The 20170-nt window shown below is 38.3% G+C and overlaps 1 protein-coding gene across 1 annotated transcript in view; it reads left to right on the top strand.

The window, feature by feature from the left end:
* LOC103259569 (CUB and sushi domain-containing protein 1) overlaps positions 1–20170 on the top strand; it is a 238044-nt gene that overhangs the window by 168895 nt on the left and 48979 nt on the right. The window contains exons 17-18 of the mRNA XM_008057227.2: positions 3354–3527; positions 4980–5153. Of these exons, the coding sequence (XP_008055418.1) occupies positions 3354–3527; positions 4980–5153 (348 nt within the window). The remainder of the gene's footprint in view (positions 1–3353; positions 3528–4979; positions 5154–20170) is intronic.

Here is a 20170-nt window from a genome sequence, read left to right as displayed (position 1 = left end):
TTCCGCCTCAGCCTTCCGAGTAGCCAGAATTATAGGCATGCACTACCACACCCAGCTGATTTTTTGATTTATTGTAGAGATGAGGTCTCGCCAAGTTGCCCAGGCGGATCTCGAACTCGCGGTCTCAGGCAATCCACTCACCTCAGCCTCCCAAAGTGCAGGCTGAGCCACCGATCCCGGCTAGACTGAATATTTTTAAAAGGAATTCACTGAAGACTAGAAGTGATACAAGTGAAAACCAGATTGTGGTTTATTTGTTTCAAATTAGGAAGCCACATTGAGAAATAGACGCATTTATTCATATTAGGAAGCTTAAGTACTAGGTCATACTGTTGGTTCTTTTTTTTTCCCATCAGGTAGGAAGCTGAAATGAAGAGTTTTTGAAAGACATCTATTTTCTTTGAGTATTTGGTGCCAATTCTTCCGAGAACTGAAATGACCATGTGTCAGGGAGGAACTGTTATTGGAAATCTTTATTTAAAACATGGTTGTCAAGCTATCCTTCTGATTTCTAAAGTATACAGACACTTCCTTGGCCATTAAAAGTACTTATTCACCAGGCTTTCAAAGATGAATGCAGCCTCAAACTATGTGCACTTACTAAAAACTTAACCGAGAAAAATACTTATTAAAGTTTAAAATGGAGTCTACCTGTCATGTCTATCCAAGTCAGAAAAGAGTCCTGAACAGATCACCTAAATTGAGTGGGACTCTTTGTCAAAATGCACACCTCTTCACATCCCTGGTGTCCTGGGTACCAAATCCCCTCTTCTTAGAGTGGTGCCAGACCTCTGTAGTAACGCCAAAAGGAAATGATTTTGTTATTTGGCTCCATATTTCTAAAAATTAGATGTTTGAAGCATCACCTCAAAAATGGCAGGGCTCTCTTGTGCTGAGCCAGTGGGAGGCTCCTCTCACTCTTTCACCAGTCCTTTCTCCTCATCTCTGATATTGAAAGGATGGCTCCATCTCCCTGCATGACAGAGCATGCTGTGTAAAGGGCAGCATCTGGGAAGGGGGACACTCTTTGGAACCAGTGTCCTCTGTGCCTATGGTTACACTTGTGGCTTCAGAGGGTCTCTCTTCAAAACACAGAGAACATTCACCCTCACCCAAGTTCTCTGCTTATATCAAGGCTCATGTGGGAGTGATCTGGGCAGATTATTGGAATTGACTTAACTGATCTGAGTGAGTGAAAAATCTGCCAATGCAATAAAACCAGCCAAAACTAGCATGACTTTTTAAAATATAACCTCTTATAGGGGTTGAGGCAGAGGGAGGATTCTGTGTTTTCTCTCTCTCCTCTGCAGTGTCAACATGCTGATAAGTTTGGTCTCAAAACCAGAACACAATGTTTCTAAATATTGTCTTAAGCAAAAACTATAGAATATTATTTTAAATTCTCTAGAGGGGTGTAGCTAATCCCAAGGGGAGTGTGACAATAATTTCACACTTTTTTCTTTTTTTGCTTTTTGTTTTGTTTTTGTTTATTTTTTTTTGAGTTGGAGTCTCACTCTGTCGCCCAGACTGGAGTTCAGTGTCCGCTCCTGGCCACTGCAGCCTCAACTTGCTGGGCTCTGGCGATCCTTCCGCCTCAGCCTTCCAAGTAGCCAAAACTACAGGCACGCACTACCACGCCCAGCTGATTTTTTGATTTATTGTAGAGATGAGGTCTCGCTGCCCAGGCGGGTCTCGAACCCGCCGGCTCAGGCAATCCACTCACCTCAGCCTCCCAAAGGCATGGGATTACAGGCTGAGCCACCGAGCCCGGCTTTTTTTTTTCTTTTTAATTTTTGCTTTATTTTAAAGATGTGGGGTACAATTCAGGATTACGTATACAAGTAGTCATCGTACAGGTATGGGCCTCTCTTTGGTCCACACTTTGCCTGGTTTGAGATCAGGTACACTTACTGATGTTGTGCCCCCGCCACCAGCAGGTCCCACTACTGTCAATCCCTTTCTTATAGTATTATGGTAAATGTTCAGGGTCTGCTTATGAATGAAATTGACTCTTTTCTCAATTCTAAGTATATGCTAACTTGTGTAAAGTATCAGAGACTGTTCTCTACTGGGGTAGCACATCACCAGGGCAGTCTACACCTAGATGTTTTGCATCTGCTCCAGCCTGGCATAGCTACGTCCCCATGATAAGCCTTGCTCTTTGGCTAGAGAATTTAGGAACACACAGTCAATATTTTTCCTCTTCTTGTCAATCCAAAGCCCGTGCACAGCACAGACCCTATTATTGTGGCTTCCTCTGAAGGCTTTATATTTTGTTGATCTAATAAGATGTTCTTTTCATGTATGTGAGAAAGGGAGAGAGAAAAAAGAAGTTGTAGGGAGGGAGAAGAAGATAATAAAGAGAAGTGGGAGAGGTAAAGAGGGAGAGGGGAGAGATGAACTGAAAGAAATAAAATAGAAATGGGAGCTGAAGAGTCAGAAATGAGAGAGAAGAGCCATCTCTGTCCTGCACAGCACATCACTCCTCCCCATCCCACAGCCCCTGGAGAAATGAGCTTTCCCTTTAACGTCCTTCTCCATGTGGAAGCTCTCGATTCTTGAAGCTCATTTGACATCTTGTCTGGTGATCTTTTTTATATTTCAGTTTCCTCCACATGGATACTCTTCACCTCCCTTTGAGTCCTAGTGTACACCCTGAGCTTTGCATACACCTGTTCCCGACTGGGCATAACCAGGCAAGCTTGGTCACCCGGTATCAGCTCCAGACACAATCTTACACTTCCTCAATTCACTCTCTCTTCAGTACCTCTCTCCCCCGAACTCTCAATTCTTTTTTTCAACTGATTGCAGACCTTTGTCGCCCAGACATTGGTTCATCTGTAACTCAAATTTACATGTTGGAAATTGAACTTATTTCCTGACCTGTCTTTCCATTTGGAATTTCACAAGTAGTTTGAAGTATCCCCCCACCCACCTTGTTTGTTCTGATTTGAAAATAGATTAACAAGATAAATGATATCTAATACCAGTATGAAAAAGAATGAAATTAAATAAATGAGGAAAGCATAATTAGGGAAATGCCCATAAACAATTGCGTATCAGAAATAGTGCTTATTTTACCTTAAATTGTTGAGAATGATAAGATGAAGAAGAAAAACTATACAAAATAAAAGTATATATATGCGTATGTGGTATGTGAAAGCGTATAAACACATAAATATTTTTTATATTTTTTCTATATACATATTTTCCTATACATTTTTTCATGAAAATGGAATATATAATTACAATAAGTTATGTATGTTGACTTGACAATAAAAGTAAGCAAGTCACTCATGCAGTACTTTGATAAAAAGACTAAATATTTTTATTGGTTTTGTTTATATTTTTAGCTGGCCACTGTGGTACCCCAGACCCAATTGTAAATGGTCATATCAGTGGAGATGGCTTCAGTTACAGAGACACGGTGGTATATCAGTGCAATCCTGGTTTCCGGCTTGTAGGAACTTCTGTGAGGATATGTCTGCAGGACCACAAATGGTCTGGACAAACTCCTGTTTGTGTCCGTAAGTACACTGTCTGTGAACCAATTCATCAGATGCTTCCTTCACTATGTTTTCTCTTCTGAATTCAAAATACAAATGTGTCATCATATTCAGAGTAACATGGGATCAAAACCTCTCAGGTCTACCTGTCTAAGGAGAGAGAATTGGAGCACTGTCATTTTCACTCTCCTTTTTGATACTCCACCCATTCTGTACCCTTCAAACGCCTTCCCCAGACTCCTGCTCATGTTTAATTTACTCATTAATTCATCTGAAATGGGTCCCTGGACAAGTCGTATCATATATTCGTTTACACTGATTTTATCACAGGATAAATTAGATGGAAACAAAAGCTAATTTATAGGAGGGTAAAGTTGTTGAATCTTGGTCTGCAGGTTAACTTTGCAGATTCCTAAAAATAACTATATCTTCTTAATCTTTCACAGTACTCTCTCTTTTTATTGTTTCATCAAGATTACAGACAGTTGTGTAAACATTCCCTTTTCTCATTGAAAGAGGTAAAATTATATGTCATGATCAACCTCAAACTCTATAACACCAATGATAAATATTCATTAGAATTTTTAGAATACATGTATCCTTACTTTATTGCAAAATTTCTCTTAAGCCAATGTTTTTTTTCCCAGTATATTCTTTATTTCCCTGTGAATTAAGCAAAAGCAATGTTGATGCAACTACAGAACACTGACAATGCTTGTCTGTGAGAGTGCTGTGGAAAATGTAGAGTTCAGAGGTGAAAGCTTTACTCAGAAGAAAAAACTTGTTGACAAGCTAAATGAGGAGGAACACACTAGTTTTAGGATTGTAATGTGTTTCTTTTGAAAGGGCAAATGACGGATATCTCCCTGTTCTGTCTTGCTATTATCTGGGGCATGACATAATAACAGTTCACTGCATTTCAAGGGCTCATACAAGAGGGATTGTCAACAAAAATGCTATTTGAGTGTGCATAGTTATTTTGCTAATTTCATAGTGTTTAAATTGATATTGGAATAATTTATACATAGACAGCTTAAAGTATCAAACAAATCTCCATAATGTTTCAAAAGGAGAGTTGCACAAAATCAGTTAGTGTATATGAGAAGGAAAATATTCAAAATTCATGGATAGTACAAGAATTTTTAGCATCTCTTATTTTCCATGGCTTCATTTTGAAATCACTTGGTATTCTGTCAAGATTCAAATAAAAAATAATAATTATGATGGTGAAGAAAGTGAGTTTGGAGAGTGTTGTTTTTTTCCCTCAGTTATCATAAAATCCTGTAGGTTCAGCTTGTGGTTCTGTCTCCCCATATTCCCTTTCAAATATAAATACCTGTTGTAAAATGCCTGATTAGTTGAAATTTTTTCAATACATTTAGCACAATTGCATAATTATTAATACATAATCCCAAGGGAAAATGATAACCTGGCTAATACTTGACAATGACATTGGCCTGTCTCTCTCTGTAGCCATCACCTGTGGTCACCCTGGAAACCCTGCCCATGGATTCACTAATGGCAGTGAGTTCAACCTGAATGATGTCGTGAATTTCACCTGCAACACAGGCTATTTGCTGCAGGGTGCATCTCGAGCCCAGTGTCGGAGCAATGGCCAGTGGAGTAGCCCATTGCCCTCATGTCGAGGTAGGAAAAGCATCTGAAAAATGGTCCCTTTGCTTGAGGGTGGAGCAAGCTGATTAAGGCACTGAAGAACCTGTGTCCATGAAAAGAGGTTGGAGCTTCACCTTAGCGTATAGAGTTCTGCACATTCTCTTCATGATGTTGTGAAAACATTTCTGAGAATAAACAGAAATTTCTCCTTGACCTTTGTCTTGTGGCCAGGTATTCAATCACAAAATCTGAGATTCTCGCCTTTAAAACGATAACTTGGGCCATGCTCGGTGGCTCAGCCTGTAATCTCAGCACTTTGGGAGGCTGATGTGAGTGGATTGCCTAAACCTGCGGGTTCAAGACCAGCTCAGGCAACTTGGCTAGATCTTGTCTCTACAATAAATAAAAAATTAGCCAGGCATGGTAACACACACCTGTAGTTTTGGCTACTTGGAAGACTGATGCAGAAGAATCATGTGAGCCCAGCAGGTGGAGTCTGCAGTGTCTATGAGCATGCCACTGTACTCCCTCCTGGGCAACAGAGTGAGTCTCAACTCAAAAAAAGAAAAAAAAAAACTCATCTTCATTTCTCTTTTTAGTCATTCATTCATTTATTTATTCCTGCACTGTATAGTTAGTATTCTTTGGCTCTTAAACTTCAAGTCTTATGACTGACTTTAAAGGTTCCTGTTGCTTTTAAAGTTCAATTATTTATTTTTGATTCATTTCTTTAACATCTGTCATGTAGACCTGGACTGAAACCTAGTTTGCAAGAAAATTATCTTCTACTATTTTTGTATTTCTAGATGTTTGAGCTCATGATACTTAAGGTTTTGCTGCAGTTCCTTTCCATTAAAACATCTCTCTTATTGGTGGTGCATCATAGTTTGTATGAAGGGGAAATCTTTTTTTTCCCCAGTAGTTAGATGAAATTTAAATCAGGTACTTTTGAAATTCTCTTGCTCTGACAAGCACCTTACTTACCAAAGGGTTCCCAGGGGAGCTATATTCAAATGAGACAAGAGAAGAATGGGAACCTAAGTTATTTTTATAAAATTATTGGTAGTTGTGTAATAGTTGGCTACCTAACTGTGGAGTTCTGGCTTATATCTAAATTGGAGAGCCTGTTGCAAGCTCAAAGGTCAGATAAAGCCTCCGGATTCTACATCCCTTAAAATACTACTTTTAGGGTCAGAATGTTTGAGATTCAGCCATGGCGCTGATGAAACTCAGTTTACTCAGTCTACCACACTCAGAATAGGATAGAGGTCCAGGGTGAGGGGTGGCATCCCTGCCTCTCAGCCATACCCCGTGGTTGCCCAGTGGACCCAGCTATCACCCCTAGTAGCCCAGGGGCATTGGTCAGGCCCAGAATACCAGGACAAGCTTGCTTTCAATCCAATCACAATTTTTATTTTATTCAACATAGTCCTCTCAGAAATCAAAGGAGGAGGAATGATTACCTTTTCACTTGAACCACAGTTTTCTTCTGCTTTAGTTACCTTTATGTTTGCTCATTTTTCTTTTACTCTAGTAATTAAAAGAAAAATAATCTTAGGTGCAGAGTCGGTTTTCGATGATCTCTTTTACTCAGGATTCACAGTCACCAGAAATAAAAGGAAATACAAAGCGCTCTGCTATGTTTTCAACATAGCGTAATTCGACCTCTATAGGAGTTGACTTCTTACAAGGGACAACTACTGTAGGAGGTGAATTCTTACAAGGGACAACAATCATGTCTTAGGAATTATAGATCAGAGGCTACTGACACAGACTCTGGAATTTACCAGACCTAGCTTTGGCTCATCCAAGGCTCCAGGATGATGTGGTCACTGAGCTGCCCAGGCCTAATATTTTCTAAGTCAAACATCTCCCCCACCCTGGGATCCTCAAGATAGTGTGTGGGTCACCTTTTAATTGTTCTGGGAAGTCTTTTGAAGTTCTCTGACCCTGTTGTGTCTGGACAATCAGAAAACGGCCATGTGCTCAATTTCTCATTGCATAATATCAGCATTTTCTAAATAAAAATATGTCATTCACTGGTGACCTCACTGGTACTTGCTCCAATAAGAAGTAGATTTAATAATAATCTCTCTTTTTTATTTGTTTTTCGAGTTGGGGTCTTACTAAGTTTCCCAGGCTGGAGTGCTGTGACACACTCATGACACACTGCAGCCTCGACTTCCTGGGCTTAGGTCATCCTTCTGCCTCAGCCTCCAAGTGGCTGGGACTACACGTTCTTGCCACCATGCCTGGCTAACTTTTTATTTTCTGTAGAGACAGGTGTTGCCTAGGCTAGTCTAAACTCTCATTTTTTAATATTTGAGCTTAAACATTCTAAAACCACATTTTAATATGGTAAATTGTTAAATTACATGCTTCAATATTTAAAATATGCAATATGGTCTCTGTGTTATTTTTTTAATGATAAAAATGTCACTTTTCCCTCATTAAAGTCCTTTTTTTCTTCATTAAATCAGTAAATTTTCAAGATAAAACTTTTTTATTATGAGATAATTGTGGATTCCCATGCAGCTGTTAGAGAGAAACTGTGTATCCCTTATTCATTTTCACCTAATGGTCCTGCAGTCCTTGCAAAACTAGAGTATACTAGAACAACCAGAGTATCTATGTTGGCATGGTCAAGAGGCAGTGTCATTTTCACAATAAGTCATACATGCTACCCTTTATAACCATGCCCTTCCACACACCTCATTCATAATTCCTGGTAACCACTCATCTAGTCATCTCACTCCAAGAATGTTTTGCAAATAAATGAAATCATATGGTATGTAGTCTTTTGGGGTTGATATTTTTCACTTAACATAATTCTCTGGAGATTTATCAAAGTTGCTGCCCTTGTCAATAATTTAGCACCTTTTACTCTGCTGTGTAGCATTTCATGGTGTGGATATTCCAGTTTGTTTAATCATTTACCCAATGAGGGACACATGGGTTGTTTCCAGTTTTTGGCTAACATAATCAGCACTGCTATGAATTGTCATGAGCAGGACTTTATGGTATCACAAGTTTTCATTTCTCTTGGAAAAATGCTCAAGAGTATAATTGCTGGGATATATGATATTTGCAAGTCTAATTTTATAACTACTGACAAATTTTTTTTCAGAGCGGCTGTACTATTTGTTAGTCCTGCCAACGATGTGTGGGTAATACAATTTCTCCACATCTTCTCCAGGATTTGGTGTCCTCATTTTGTTGTATTTTAGCGGTTTTGATAAATGTATAGTGATATCTCTATGTGGTGTTTATTCACAATTTCCTGGTGGCTGATGATGTTAAGGACCGAGTTCTCTGCTTATTTGTAATCTGCACTCTTCAGTGAAGGTCTGTTTGTGCCTTTTGCCCATGTTCTAATTGGATTGTTTGGGCTGTTTGTTTGTTTGTTTTGAGTTGGAGTCTCACTCTGTCGCCCAGACTGGAGTGCAGTGGCTGCTCCCGGCCACCGCAGCCTCACCTGCTGGGCTCCGGCGATCCTTCCGCCTCAGCCTTCTGGGTAGCCAGAATTACAGGCATGCGCTACCACGCCCAGCTGATTTTTCTGATTTATTGTAGAGATGAGGTCTTGCTGCCCAGGCGGGTCTTGAACCCGTGGGCTCAGGCAATTCCACTCACCTCAGCCTCCCAAAGGCACGGGATTTGTTTTTAAGGTTGAGTTGTAAGAGTTATTTGCATATTCTATATAATAGTCCCTGGTCAAGGATAGGGTTGGCAAAATTTTCTCCCTGTCTTTAGTTTGTCCGGGAATCTTTCCTTTGAACAGCAAAAATTTTAAATTTATGGCATTTTTGTTTTATGGATCATGGTTTTGATGTCAAGTCTAAGAACTCTGCCAAAACTTCAATCTGGAAGGTTAGTCCCTATTTTTTTATAGCTTTTTAAATTTTATATATTTTGAAATATGTAATCCATTTTGTGTTGATTTTTTAGTAAAATCTGAGATTTAGAAAAGAGGTTCCTTTTTATTCTTTTTCATTAACCTATGTATATGCAAGAGATATTGGTTTTCAGTAATTAAAAAGAAACATTGTCAGGAATTGCACCTATATTTCTAACTCAACCTAAGACAGAAAAATTAAAAATGGAATCTTAAAAGAGTCTGTAACCAGTTTTATAACTTTGACATTTTTAATTAATTGATTCACTGTGTGGTTCTATGTGACTGCACCCACTTTTCATATAAAGATATACTGTTGAGTATAATTTCCACGTTTTCCACGCATGAATTATTTTTTATAAACATTTTAGTCAGAAAGCATATGTTTTCCATTGTAAAACTTATCAGTAGTATGACATGAGTGGGAGCACAATGAAGCATGGAGAATCCTAGCTTGTTTGGGGAACTTACTACTGCACTCAAGGCCAGATTTTCAGTGCAAGATCAGTACTTGTAGCCTTACCACAAAAGCAACAACTGCAAGTATAGACTTCTGTTTGTGGGAAAAGAATAAAACTATTGCAAGAAAACATCGCTCTGAAAAGAATTCACGACTGGGCGCAGTGGCCCAAGCCTGTAGTCCCAGCACTTTGGAAGGCAGAAGCGAGAGGATTGCCTGAGCTCAAGGGTTCGAGACCAGTCTGAGCAATATAGCGAGACCTCGTCCCTACCATAAATCAAAAAATTCACTGGGTGTGTGGTGGTGCATGCCTGTGGTTCTAGCTACCTGGAAGGCTGAGGCTGCAGTGGCCATGAACAGCATTCCATTGCACTCCAGGCTGGATGACAGAGTGATACCCGACTCAAAAACAAAAACAAAACCATAAAATAATAAATAATAATGATCATTTGCTTTCATCAAGCTTCCTTAATAAATCTTAGTGTATATTCAGAAAGACTGAGGGTCAGTACCTCAGATGTACACTAATTTTATACCTTAGTAGAATGATCCAAAATGACTATTTATGGATGACCTTTATACACATTAGATTGACTACTATGTCATTCCTTATGTTATTGCATAGATACAGATTTTTCTTCTTTTAAATCACAATTGATAACGTCTCAGTAAGCTTTTCGTTTTTTGTTTTTGTTTTTTAATGAAATGAAATAACTCCAGTCCAGTATTTTGCTGTAAAGACCATGACAGACAACTGAATTCTGCATGGCTACACTCAGTCCACATCCTAAGATTCCAACCCCACTCATCTTTTAAAACATTAAAGACCAAAATTGCCCTTTGTATTTTACCATAGAGGAATGGTTCTCTAAAACCCAAGAAGACCTTTCCAGGTTCCATTCAATTTAATAAAAGTTCCATTCAATTTAATGAAAGTTCAGCTTTGCATTTCCTTTTGATGAAAAAATATATATCTTTCTCCTAAAAGAATTGAAAGCAGATTTTCTAAATATATATATGTCTAAATATATTATATATACATATAATACATATATAAATATGTATATATCCAATAGACATTTGGGAGAACCTGAGAGTTGGACTGGCTTTTCTTCTGCGTTAATGCCATTAGCCTAGTGCAGGACCTCCTGTTTTGTAATAGAAACATAAAACTGATACTGGAGAGGTATGAGAGAGCATCCCTCTCTGCTACAGTTGACAGGATATTGGTAATTAATTATTCAAAAGAAGAAAATAGAACTTCACCCTCAACAAAAGGGACAATTTAGAAAACTCAGACAGGCAGCACATACCCATTTGTTACTTCAAACTTTGGAAAAACGTTCCAGTTTTAAAGGATCTCACTGACTTGCCTCTCCATGTGGTCTCTCAGTTGTTCTCAAATTTAAAATACACATAAATGTTCATATATATATATATAAAAATGTTCATATATATATATATATATATGAAAGCAGTTTTGAAAACAAAAAGTATTGCTTTAAGATGCCGGGACATTGGCTGAAGTTCCAAAACAATTAGACAAACTCTTTCTTCTTTTTCTGTGCTTATTTTATTCTTGAGATGAAATTCACATAGAATAAAACTAGTCAATTTAGGCCAGGCTTGGTGGCTGAGTCTGTAATCCTGAGTTTCGGGAGGCCAAGGTGAGTGAATTGCCTGAGCCCACAGGTTCGAGACCTGCCTGGGCAACTTGGCGAGACCTCATCACTACACTAAATTAAAAAAAAAGTAGCCAGACATGGTAGCACATGCCTGTAGTTCCAGCTACTTGGAAGGCTGGGGCGTACAGATCGCCGGAGCCCAGCAGGTTGAGGCTGCGGTGTCCAGGAGCATGCCACTGCACTCCAGTCTGGGTGTCAGAATGAGACTCCAACTCAAACAAAAAACAAACAAAAAAAAACTAGCTGTTGGCCATTTTAAATTGTGCAATTCTGTGGATTTTAACAGATGACAGTGTTGTGCAACCTCCACATCTGTCCAGTTCCGAGTTATTTTCATCATCTAAAATAAACACTGTACCCATCAGCGGTCCCCATAATGACTCTGTCCCCAACCTCCAACAAACACTAGTCTGTTTTTTTCTGTCTCTGGACTTTCTTATTTGAATGTTTCATGTAAATGAATTCATTGAACATGGGGCCTTTTGTTTCTGGCTTATTTTAACTGGCAGAGTGCTTCTGAGGTTCAGTCATGTTATAGCATGTGCTCAGCCTTCATTCATTTTTATGGTTTAAATAATATCCCATATAACCATCTTATTTCAGTTTCATCTATTTAGTTTCCTCAATGACATGCTTGATGGCAGAAATGGCCTAGACTCACTCATTAGGTGTCTGTGTAAGCATATATACTATTAATGCATATGTTCCTTTTAATAAATCATTTAAAATCACATGAATGTTTAATTAACACATTGAAAGAACAGCTACACACACACACACACACACACACACACACACACACACACACACACACACTCTTGAACAAACTGGTTGTTTTTTCTATGGAATAACAAAATTCATTATATTCTTTGAGACAGTTGAACCTACTGGTGATTAAGTATAAAATAAACAGAGATGAGCCAGGCTCGGTGGCTCAGCCTGTAATCCTGCACCTTTGGGAGGCTGAGGTGAGTGGATTTCCTGAGCCCGCGGGTTCGAAACCTGCCTGGGCAGCGACACCTCATCTCTACAATAAATCAAAAAATCAGCCGGGCATGGTAGTGCATGCCTGTAATTCCGGCTACTTGGAAGGCTGAGGCGGAAGGATCGCCGGAGCCCAGCAGGTCGAGGCTGCGGTGGCCAGGAGCGGCCACTGCACTCCAGTCTGGGCGACAGAGTGAGACTCCAACTCAAAAAAAACCAAAAAAACAAACAAAAAAAACAACAGATGATATTGTCTGGCATATGTTTTAAAGTCTTAACAATGAAGTGAAAAACATACTTTTAAACTTCATTACTCGACAGGAGAATAGGCAATCACCTCAGGCTTTCATCTGTGTGCCTTTTTTGGGGGGAAGGGAGTTGTCTTGCTTTTTAAAAGTTTTTTATTTTAAAGATGCAGGGTACAATTCAGGGTTAGGTATACAAATGTTCATTAGTTGATAATGTGTTCCCCCCTTCCTCTGGCAGTTTCCCTCAACTGCCAATCCCATCCTCCCTCCTCCCCTGGCTGTTTCCCACTACTGCCAATACCTTTTTTATAGTTTTATGATAATTGTTCAAGGTCCACTTATTAGTGAGATCATATGGTACTCTGTTCTTTGTTTCTGTTATATATCACTGAGAATGATAGACTCTAAATCCATCCAAGTTGTTGTGAAGTCCATGTTTGTCTTTCTTTATGGCTGCATAATATTCCATTGTGTATATGTACCACTTTTTTTTATCCAGTCCAGTTTAAATGGAATGGTTGGTTCCATGCTTTTGCTGTTGTGAATAGTGCTGCAGTAAACATGTGTAGCATTCTTCTTAGATGAAAGTTCCTGTGGTGTCTGTATTCACTGCCTCTTTGTAATGAGTGGGATTTATTAAAAAGACTAAGAGCCGCTTTCTCTCTATGTATTTTTATGACTACCGAAATTCTCAGATGAGAAATACAGCATTGGATCAAATGCAGTTTATTTAGTTAAACACTTGAATACTCTGTTCTTGAATACCCTCTATTTGCACAGTTTTAATACTTTAATGGCTTGTATTCAATCATATCTTTGGGTTTTTTTAAAGGTATGTTTTTATTTAATGAATTAATTGATCAACAAGTTATACTTTCAAAAAATTGTTAGGCATAAGGAAATGAAAATCTTGAATTGAGCCTGTTGTAGTTTTTTTTTTTTTTTTTTAAGTTTAGGTTGGTTTTTAAATAAATGTTTCATATTCCAAGAGATCATGCAAAAGTATGAGGGCCTTCCTGTGTTTACGAAATTGCTCCAGTTTTATATTGTTTGTTATAAACTTTTGTACTTTTTCTTATTTCCAATTAACTCATTGATTCATTCTAATAATAACAAAAAAATCTCCATCAGTTGCATTATTATCTGTAGATGCAGGTTCAATTTGTTTTTGTTCTTATCCTGTTGGAGATATTTAAATAATTTATACAACCTGACACCTCTAACTTTATCAGTTTGCCATGTGTATTAAAAATTAATTCCCTGTTCTAGTTTAAAATGGAAAACCATTCAGCGTCCTTATATACCTAGTACACACAGTGAACAAGTGTCCTCAGAGCCAGACCTTAGGAATAAGTGGCTCATTGAAACATGTTAGGAAAATTACCTGTCAGATAAGGCATATTGCATAAAGTTTTGCTAGCAAAAGAGGCTAACCAAGTTTATCTAGATTAGTGTATCTAAGGTAGCAGTCTAGTTGTTGTTGCTAATATACCACATGGAAAAAACAATCTACAACTGCAGAGAAATGATTAGAATTAAGTGATTAAACATTAAAATATAGAGGAGAGGCCAGGTACAGTGGCTCAACCTGTAATTCCAGCTCTTTGGGAGCCCAAAGTAAGAGGATTGCCTGAACCAAGGGGTTCGAGACCAGCCTGGACAATTTGGTGAGACCTTGTCTCTACAATACATCACAAAAACTAGCCCCATGTGGTGGCGTGCATCTATAGTTCCAGTTAGTTGGAAGGTTGAGGCAAAAGGATTGCCTAAGCCCAGCAGGTCGAGGTTGCAGTGACCGTGAGCATGCCACTGCACTCCAGCCTGGACAACAAGAATGAGACTCCAACTCAAAAATAAAATAAAATAAAATAGAGGAGAGAGGCAGTGAGCAGGAGAGACCAGAGTACTTGTACATTTCCTAGAGCTGAAATCTTGACTGAGGGGTTCACTTAACAAATGCAGAGTTTCTTGAATTTTTCTAGCATAGCACTGAACCTTGTGTTGCTGGTAATACTTACTGGACAAATAAACGGGGATTGTCATCCCTGTTGTACTCTTTTCCAATGTAGAGAAAAATCTTGTCATTTACCACAAATACATCAAACTCTCTTTTCTCATTTTCCCCTGAAATCAGGCTCTCGTTGCGTCTTGTCTGAAAGAAGCAGGAGATAAGCCGGGCTCAGTGGCTCAGCCTGTAATCCTGCACTTTGGGAGGTTGAGATGAGTGGATTGCCTGAGCCTGCGGGTTCGAGACCCGCCTGGGCGACTTGGCGAGACCTCATCTCTACAATAAATAAAAAAATCAGCCAGGCGTGTTAGTGCATGCCTGTAATTCTGGCTATTCAGAAGGTTGAGGTGCAAGGATCGCCAGAGTCCAGCAGGCCAAGGCTGCAGTGGCCGCTCCCAGCCAACTGCACTCCAGTCTGGGCGACAGAGTGAGACTCCAACTCAAAAAAAAAAAAAGAAAGAAAGAAAGAAGCAGGAGATGAAACATCTCACTGAGATGTTGATTTCTTCCTCAAAAGCTCCAGCTGATCTCTGGGCAACCTGGTTGGTCTGGTCAGCTTGAAAATTAACAAGCTGCTCTTTCAGCTTACTTTTCATCCTTACATAATCATGGGTTAAGAGAGACTCTGACTTGTAAAGCTGTGCTATGGAAAAGGGTTAGTGGTAGTGGATTAAGGGTATCTTCTTGACTGTGTCTGCCAGAACAGAAAGCTGGCATTTCTAAGTGACATCTCACCCCTATGCCTCTCATACCAGGGCAGTTTGGCATGCACTAAGTGTTTATTGCACACTCTGCTGAATATAGCTGAAATAATCACATTCACTTAGCTCTCCATTCATCTCTCAGAGGGAGACATGAAATACATGTCTACAGGAATCCGTGAAAACTGGAACGGCTATAGGAAGACATAGCTATCAGTGTCAGCTTCTAGTTCATACAGGTGCAAGGATTTCAGGAAAGATCAAACAACTTTAACCAAATTCTTACTTCTCCCTGTATGATAGAAAAAAGCACAACTGAGGGAATGATTGAAAATAAGTGTCTGTAAATATTGATCCCAGTTATCTTCACACAGGGGTCAGCATTAATCATGCCTTGACGTCTTAGGTGTGTCAGTGTAACCTGTATCTGTCCTCAAAGAACCTCCTAGACAATGTACTTCATCATTTATTAAGTACCTACTGTATTTCAAATGTCATGCCAGGCACTCCTGATGCAGAGATATGCACTATAATTTACATCTTAAAGTAGATAAAAATACAGGAGATCAGGATATTAGCTAGCCTGGCAGGAAGACCATCACCCAAGCTACAGTGACATTTGTCCATTTGACTCTTAATATACTTTTGTCGAATGAAAGATTGAATGGACTCAAAACAGTGAGTTTTTAATTATCAGGAGTTTTTTTGGTATCTGTACCCCATTTTCCTCTAACACAGAAGAAAAGAAATTAAACACTTATCATATACTTATTAATCATTTTTAGTGTTTTAGGTGTTATGCTTGGTCCATGAGATACAATATCTACTGCACCACAGAAACAAATTCTATGATGTATTTTAAATTCTTCAGTATTAATCCAGGCATTCTTTTCCTTCCTTCTTTTTCCTAGAAAAATAGAAATGTACTTAATTCTTTTTTTTTTTTTTTTTTTTGAGTTGGATTCTCACTCTATCGCCCAGACTGGAGTGCAGTGGCATGCTTCCGGCCACCGCAGCCTCAACCTGCTGGCTCTGGCAATCCTTCCACCTCAGCCTTCCAAGTAGCTGGAACTACAGGCTCATGCTACCATGCCCAGCTAATTTTGTGATTTATTGTAGAGATGAGGTCTCGCCAAGTTGCCCAGGCGGGTCTGGAACCCGCGGGCTCAGGCAATCCACTCACCTCAGCCTCCCAAAGCGCAGGATTGCTGGCTGCGCCACCGAGCCCAGCATGTACTTAATTTTAAAGTTGTCATTTCAAATATATCTGGTGAAGTGAGGGAAGAAGGAGGAAGATGATTGGCAAACAATCATTGAGGTGTCAGTATGATTAGAAATCACTGGGTCATCTCCCAGCTGCCTGCTCAAGTCTTCTATTATTCTGTATTACTTTGTTTTGCTTTATTTTTGATTAAGAGATACAATCTGGTGCACAGAATTTACATGCAAATGGTAGAACTGTGCAGCTGGGAACACATTATTTCAAAGAGAGCAGACTCATAAAGATGGTGACGTTTTAGGGAAAAAAATGACATAAAATTCAAAAGTCTCCAAATTAGCAAAAATAGGTATTCTATGAACATTTCTAGGAATTCTTAGTGTACACTGCAATATAACCTGATTCTTCTATTGTAGATTTTTTGAATAATATTCAGAAACTTTACAATGTTCTGTCTCATCTGAGTATGTTACTCTATGTGCGTTGTTTTTTCCCAGTTTTAATACATTTCTCAAATGTGTAACCTAGGTAAGCGCTACATTATTCATTTAGTTAAAAATGCAAAAGAGAAACTCCATCCATAATTTTGAAAAGAAAAACAAATAAATTTTTGCTAAACTGGAGCTGAGTTATACATAGATGTTTACAAAGTCTGCCTCTACCCTGAAGTAGCCTCCTTATTCTCAGACTCAACACACAACTGGAAAAAGCTCTGCCAGCCCTATAGTGCTTGGGATAAATTAGAAAGCTTAGATCCTGGAGCCTAGCTTGTACTCGACATGGTAACACTACATTTGCAGACATGGTTTTAAAAAATAAAAGAAGATATTCTTTTTATTTGTAGTAACATATTTCTGGAAGAAAGACATTATACAGTTGCAGATTTTATAGGCAAGAACGAAGATAAGTATCTTCACATTTATTTTAAGAATTAAATTATGCCATGCTCTCCTGGAGGACCATGTTTTTATACAGGAGCTTTTTCTGAGCCTTTGCCCTCTAAATTCCAAAGTAAGTGTCAATATATTTAACATTTCAGCTAGTTTAATGAGAAACAAATGAACTGTACCGAGTCTGACAATGCTTTAGGCTTATTCATGTTTTATTTCTTCATCTAATAATTGCTATGTTTCATGCAAACATTAGGAGACTATTCTTCCTTTTCCTATGATAGTTTTGTAGAATGGGATGTTTAAATTCAGAGTTAAAAAGCATATGCCCCAATGCAATTATATATATGATTATAAATAGAATTAAGAAAATATGAGCTTACAGAAGTTTCTGTTAAGGTTATGGAGGAATCCAAAAGTAAACAGCAAAAGCCTCATTAAAAAAAAACAACAAACTATCATAAGTATGGTAGCATTACAGCATTATGGCATCAACAAAAAATTATATATAATCACATATTATCAAAGTGTTGAATTGAGTACAATGTTAAGATTAAAGGAAATGTCAGCTAAGATAAGAACAAACTGCAGTTTTATGGTTTTATTTGCTATGACTTGTCTTTGGGATTAGAAAGTGGATGGGGCAGAGCTTGCCAGGATGAAGAGGCTAGAATGAGCCTTTGTGTCTTACCTGTGCCACTGGGGGGATGTATCCCATGGTGCAGGGGAAAAATAATGACAAGTCATCATGATGGTGCTCAGGACAAGCCTTTCTTGTGGCAACAGTTATTCTCTGATTTTCTTTTAATTTAAAAGTAATATGTTTCCTTGTGATAATGGACTGCACATTCCTAATTCCTAATGAAGAATTAGCTCTTTCCAACTTTGCCTTAATTAGCTCTTTACTATTTCCCAGCTTTGGATGCATTTTTTAAAATGATATTTTTCTGACAGAATAATAGTCTAAACTAAGGGCCTCACTAGCAGTTGTGGGCCAGGATTAGATGCATATAACATAACTCTACGTGGTACTGAATTTTAATGAAAAAAGTATGAATTTTACACAAGAATAATTCTTGACCTGAAAAATTCTTCATGATATACAGTTACATGAAAATGCAGGTTTTAAAATATTATATAGATCATATATGTTTATGTATATGTAACATTATACCTAAAATAGGAAAATACTCTTATAATACCCCTTTTTTTCTCTTTTAATTTTTATTTTGAAATTGTGGGGTACAAATCAGGGTTAGGTATACAAATGTTCATTGTGCAGGTACCCTTATTGATGAGGTGTGCCCCCCTACTCCAGGCAGATATCGACTACTATCAATCCCAGCTACCCACCTCCCAGTCCCCTCCCTGCAGTTTCCCCACTACTTTCAATCCCTTTCCTACAGTAATATAGTAGTTGTTCAAGGTCCACTTATGAATGAGAACATGTGATACTCAGCTCTTTGTTTCTGTGAGAGATCACTCAGTATTATAAACTCTAACCTCATCCACATTGCTGCAAAGTTCATGATTTTGTTCTTCTTTATAGCTGCATAATATTCCATTGTATGTATGTACCACATTTTTTTATCCAGTCCTCTTTTGATGGGCGGCACGGTTGGTTCCATGTTCTTGCTATTGTGAACAATGTTGCAATAAACATACGTGTGCAGGTATCTTTTTTATAAAGTGACCTGAGTTCTTCCGGGTATATTCCCAGTAGGGGGATTTGAGGGTCATATGGAAGGTCAATTTTTAGAACTTTTAGGAATTGCCACACTGATTTCCACAGAGGCTGTACTAGTTTACACTCCCACCAACAGTGTAGAAGTGTTTCCTTTTTGCCACATCCTTTCCAGCATCTGTTATTTTTTGAGTTATTGATGATGGCCATTCTGACTGGAGTTAGGTGATATCTCAGTGTAGTTTTAATTTGCATTTCCTTGATGACTAGTGAGGCTGAACATGTTTTCATATGTCTGTTGGCTGCTTATATGTCTTCTTTTGAGAAGTGTCTATCCATATCTTTAACCTACTTTGTAATGAGGTTGTTTTTTTTCTTTTCAGCACGTTTGAGTTCCTTGTAGATCCTTGATGTTAGGCCTTCATCAGATATGGAGTTGGCAAATATGTTTTCCCAGTCTGTGGCCTGTCTCCCTGCTCTCTTGATGGTTTCTTTGGCTTTGCAGAAGCTTGTCAGTTTAATGAGGTCCCACTTGTCTGTCTTATCTCTTATGGCGTGGACACTTGGGGTTTTGATCAGGAATCGGTTGCCAGTTCCAACTTCCATAAGAATGTCTCCTGCATTTTCTAAGGTTCTTACAGTTTAAGGTTTTACATTTAGATCTGTGTTCCATTTATAGTTAATTTTTGTGTATGGGTATAGGTAGGGGTCCTGTTTCAATCTTCTGCATATAATACCCCTTTAAATAATTTAAAAAAGGTATATTCACTACTATTTTGAAAGGTGGTTTATACATTGTTTCTTCTTTTTTATATTATTCTTAAAATTTTGCTGTAAGGAATGTACAGTGCATTATGATAAGTAAACATGTGACTTTTCAATCATAAGAAAATAAGAGAATAACTGATTCCACAAGAAGAGCTTATATAAATAATCAAGGAAGTGTTACCATTTTCATAGGTATCTGAGATTACTATATACTGCATTACTGCGTACTGTTTAGCCAAGTGCCCGGCACACAGTGGGTCCTCAGTATATCTGAATTTCCTTTTTTGAGGTTTATAGTGTTTCAGGAAAGTCAAGCAACTAATTATAATCAATTACAATCAGAGCATTCTTTTATTTAATCACACCAAAAGTTTGAAACTATAGCTAAAACCGAGTTGTTCATGACTGTAAGTTATTAATAAAAGGCAAAAACAGGTAATTTTATATATCTGAAAAATAGTCATAAAATTGTTGTTGTTGCTGTTTTTACTCTGTGACTAACAATCCT

Source organism: Carlito syrichta, unplaced genomic scaffold (genome assembly GCF_000164805.1).
Source record: "Carlito syrichta isolate Samal-C Ts95f unplaced genomic scaffold, Tarsius_syrichta-2.0.1 Scaffold302893, whole genome shotgun sequence".
Taxonomy (NCBI): Eukaryota; Metazoa; Chordata; class Mammalia; order Primates; family Tarsiidae; genus Carlito; species Carlito syrichta.
This window is presented reverse-complemented; position numbering and strand designations above follow the sequence as displayed.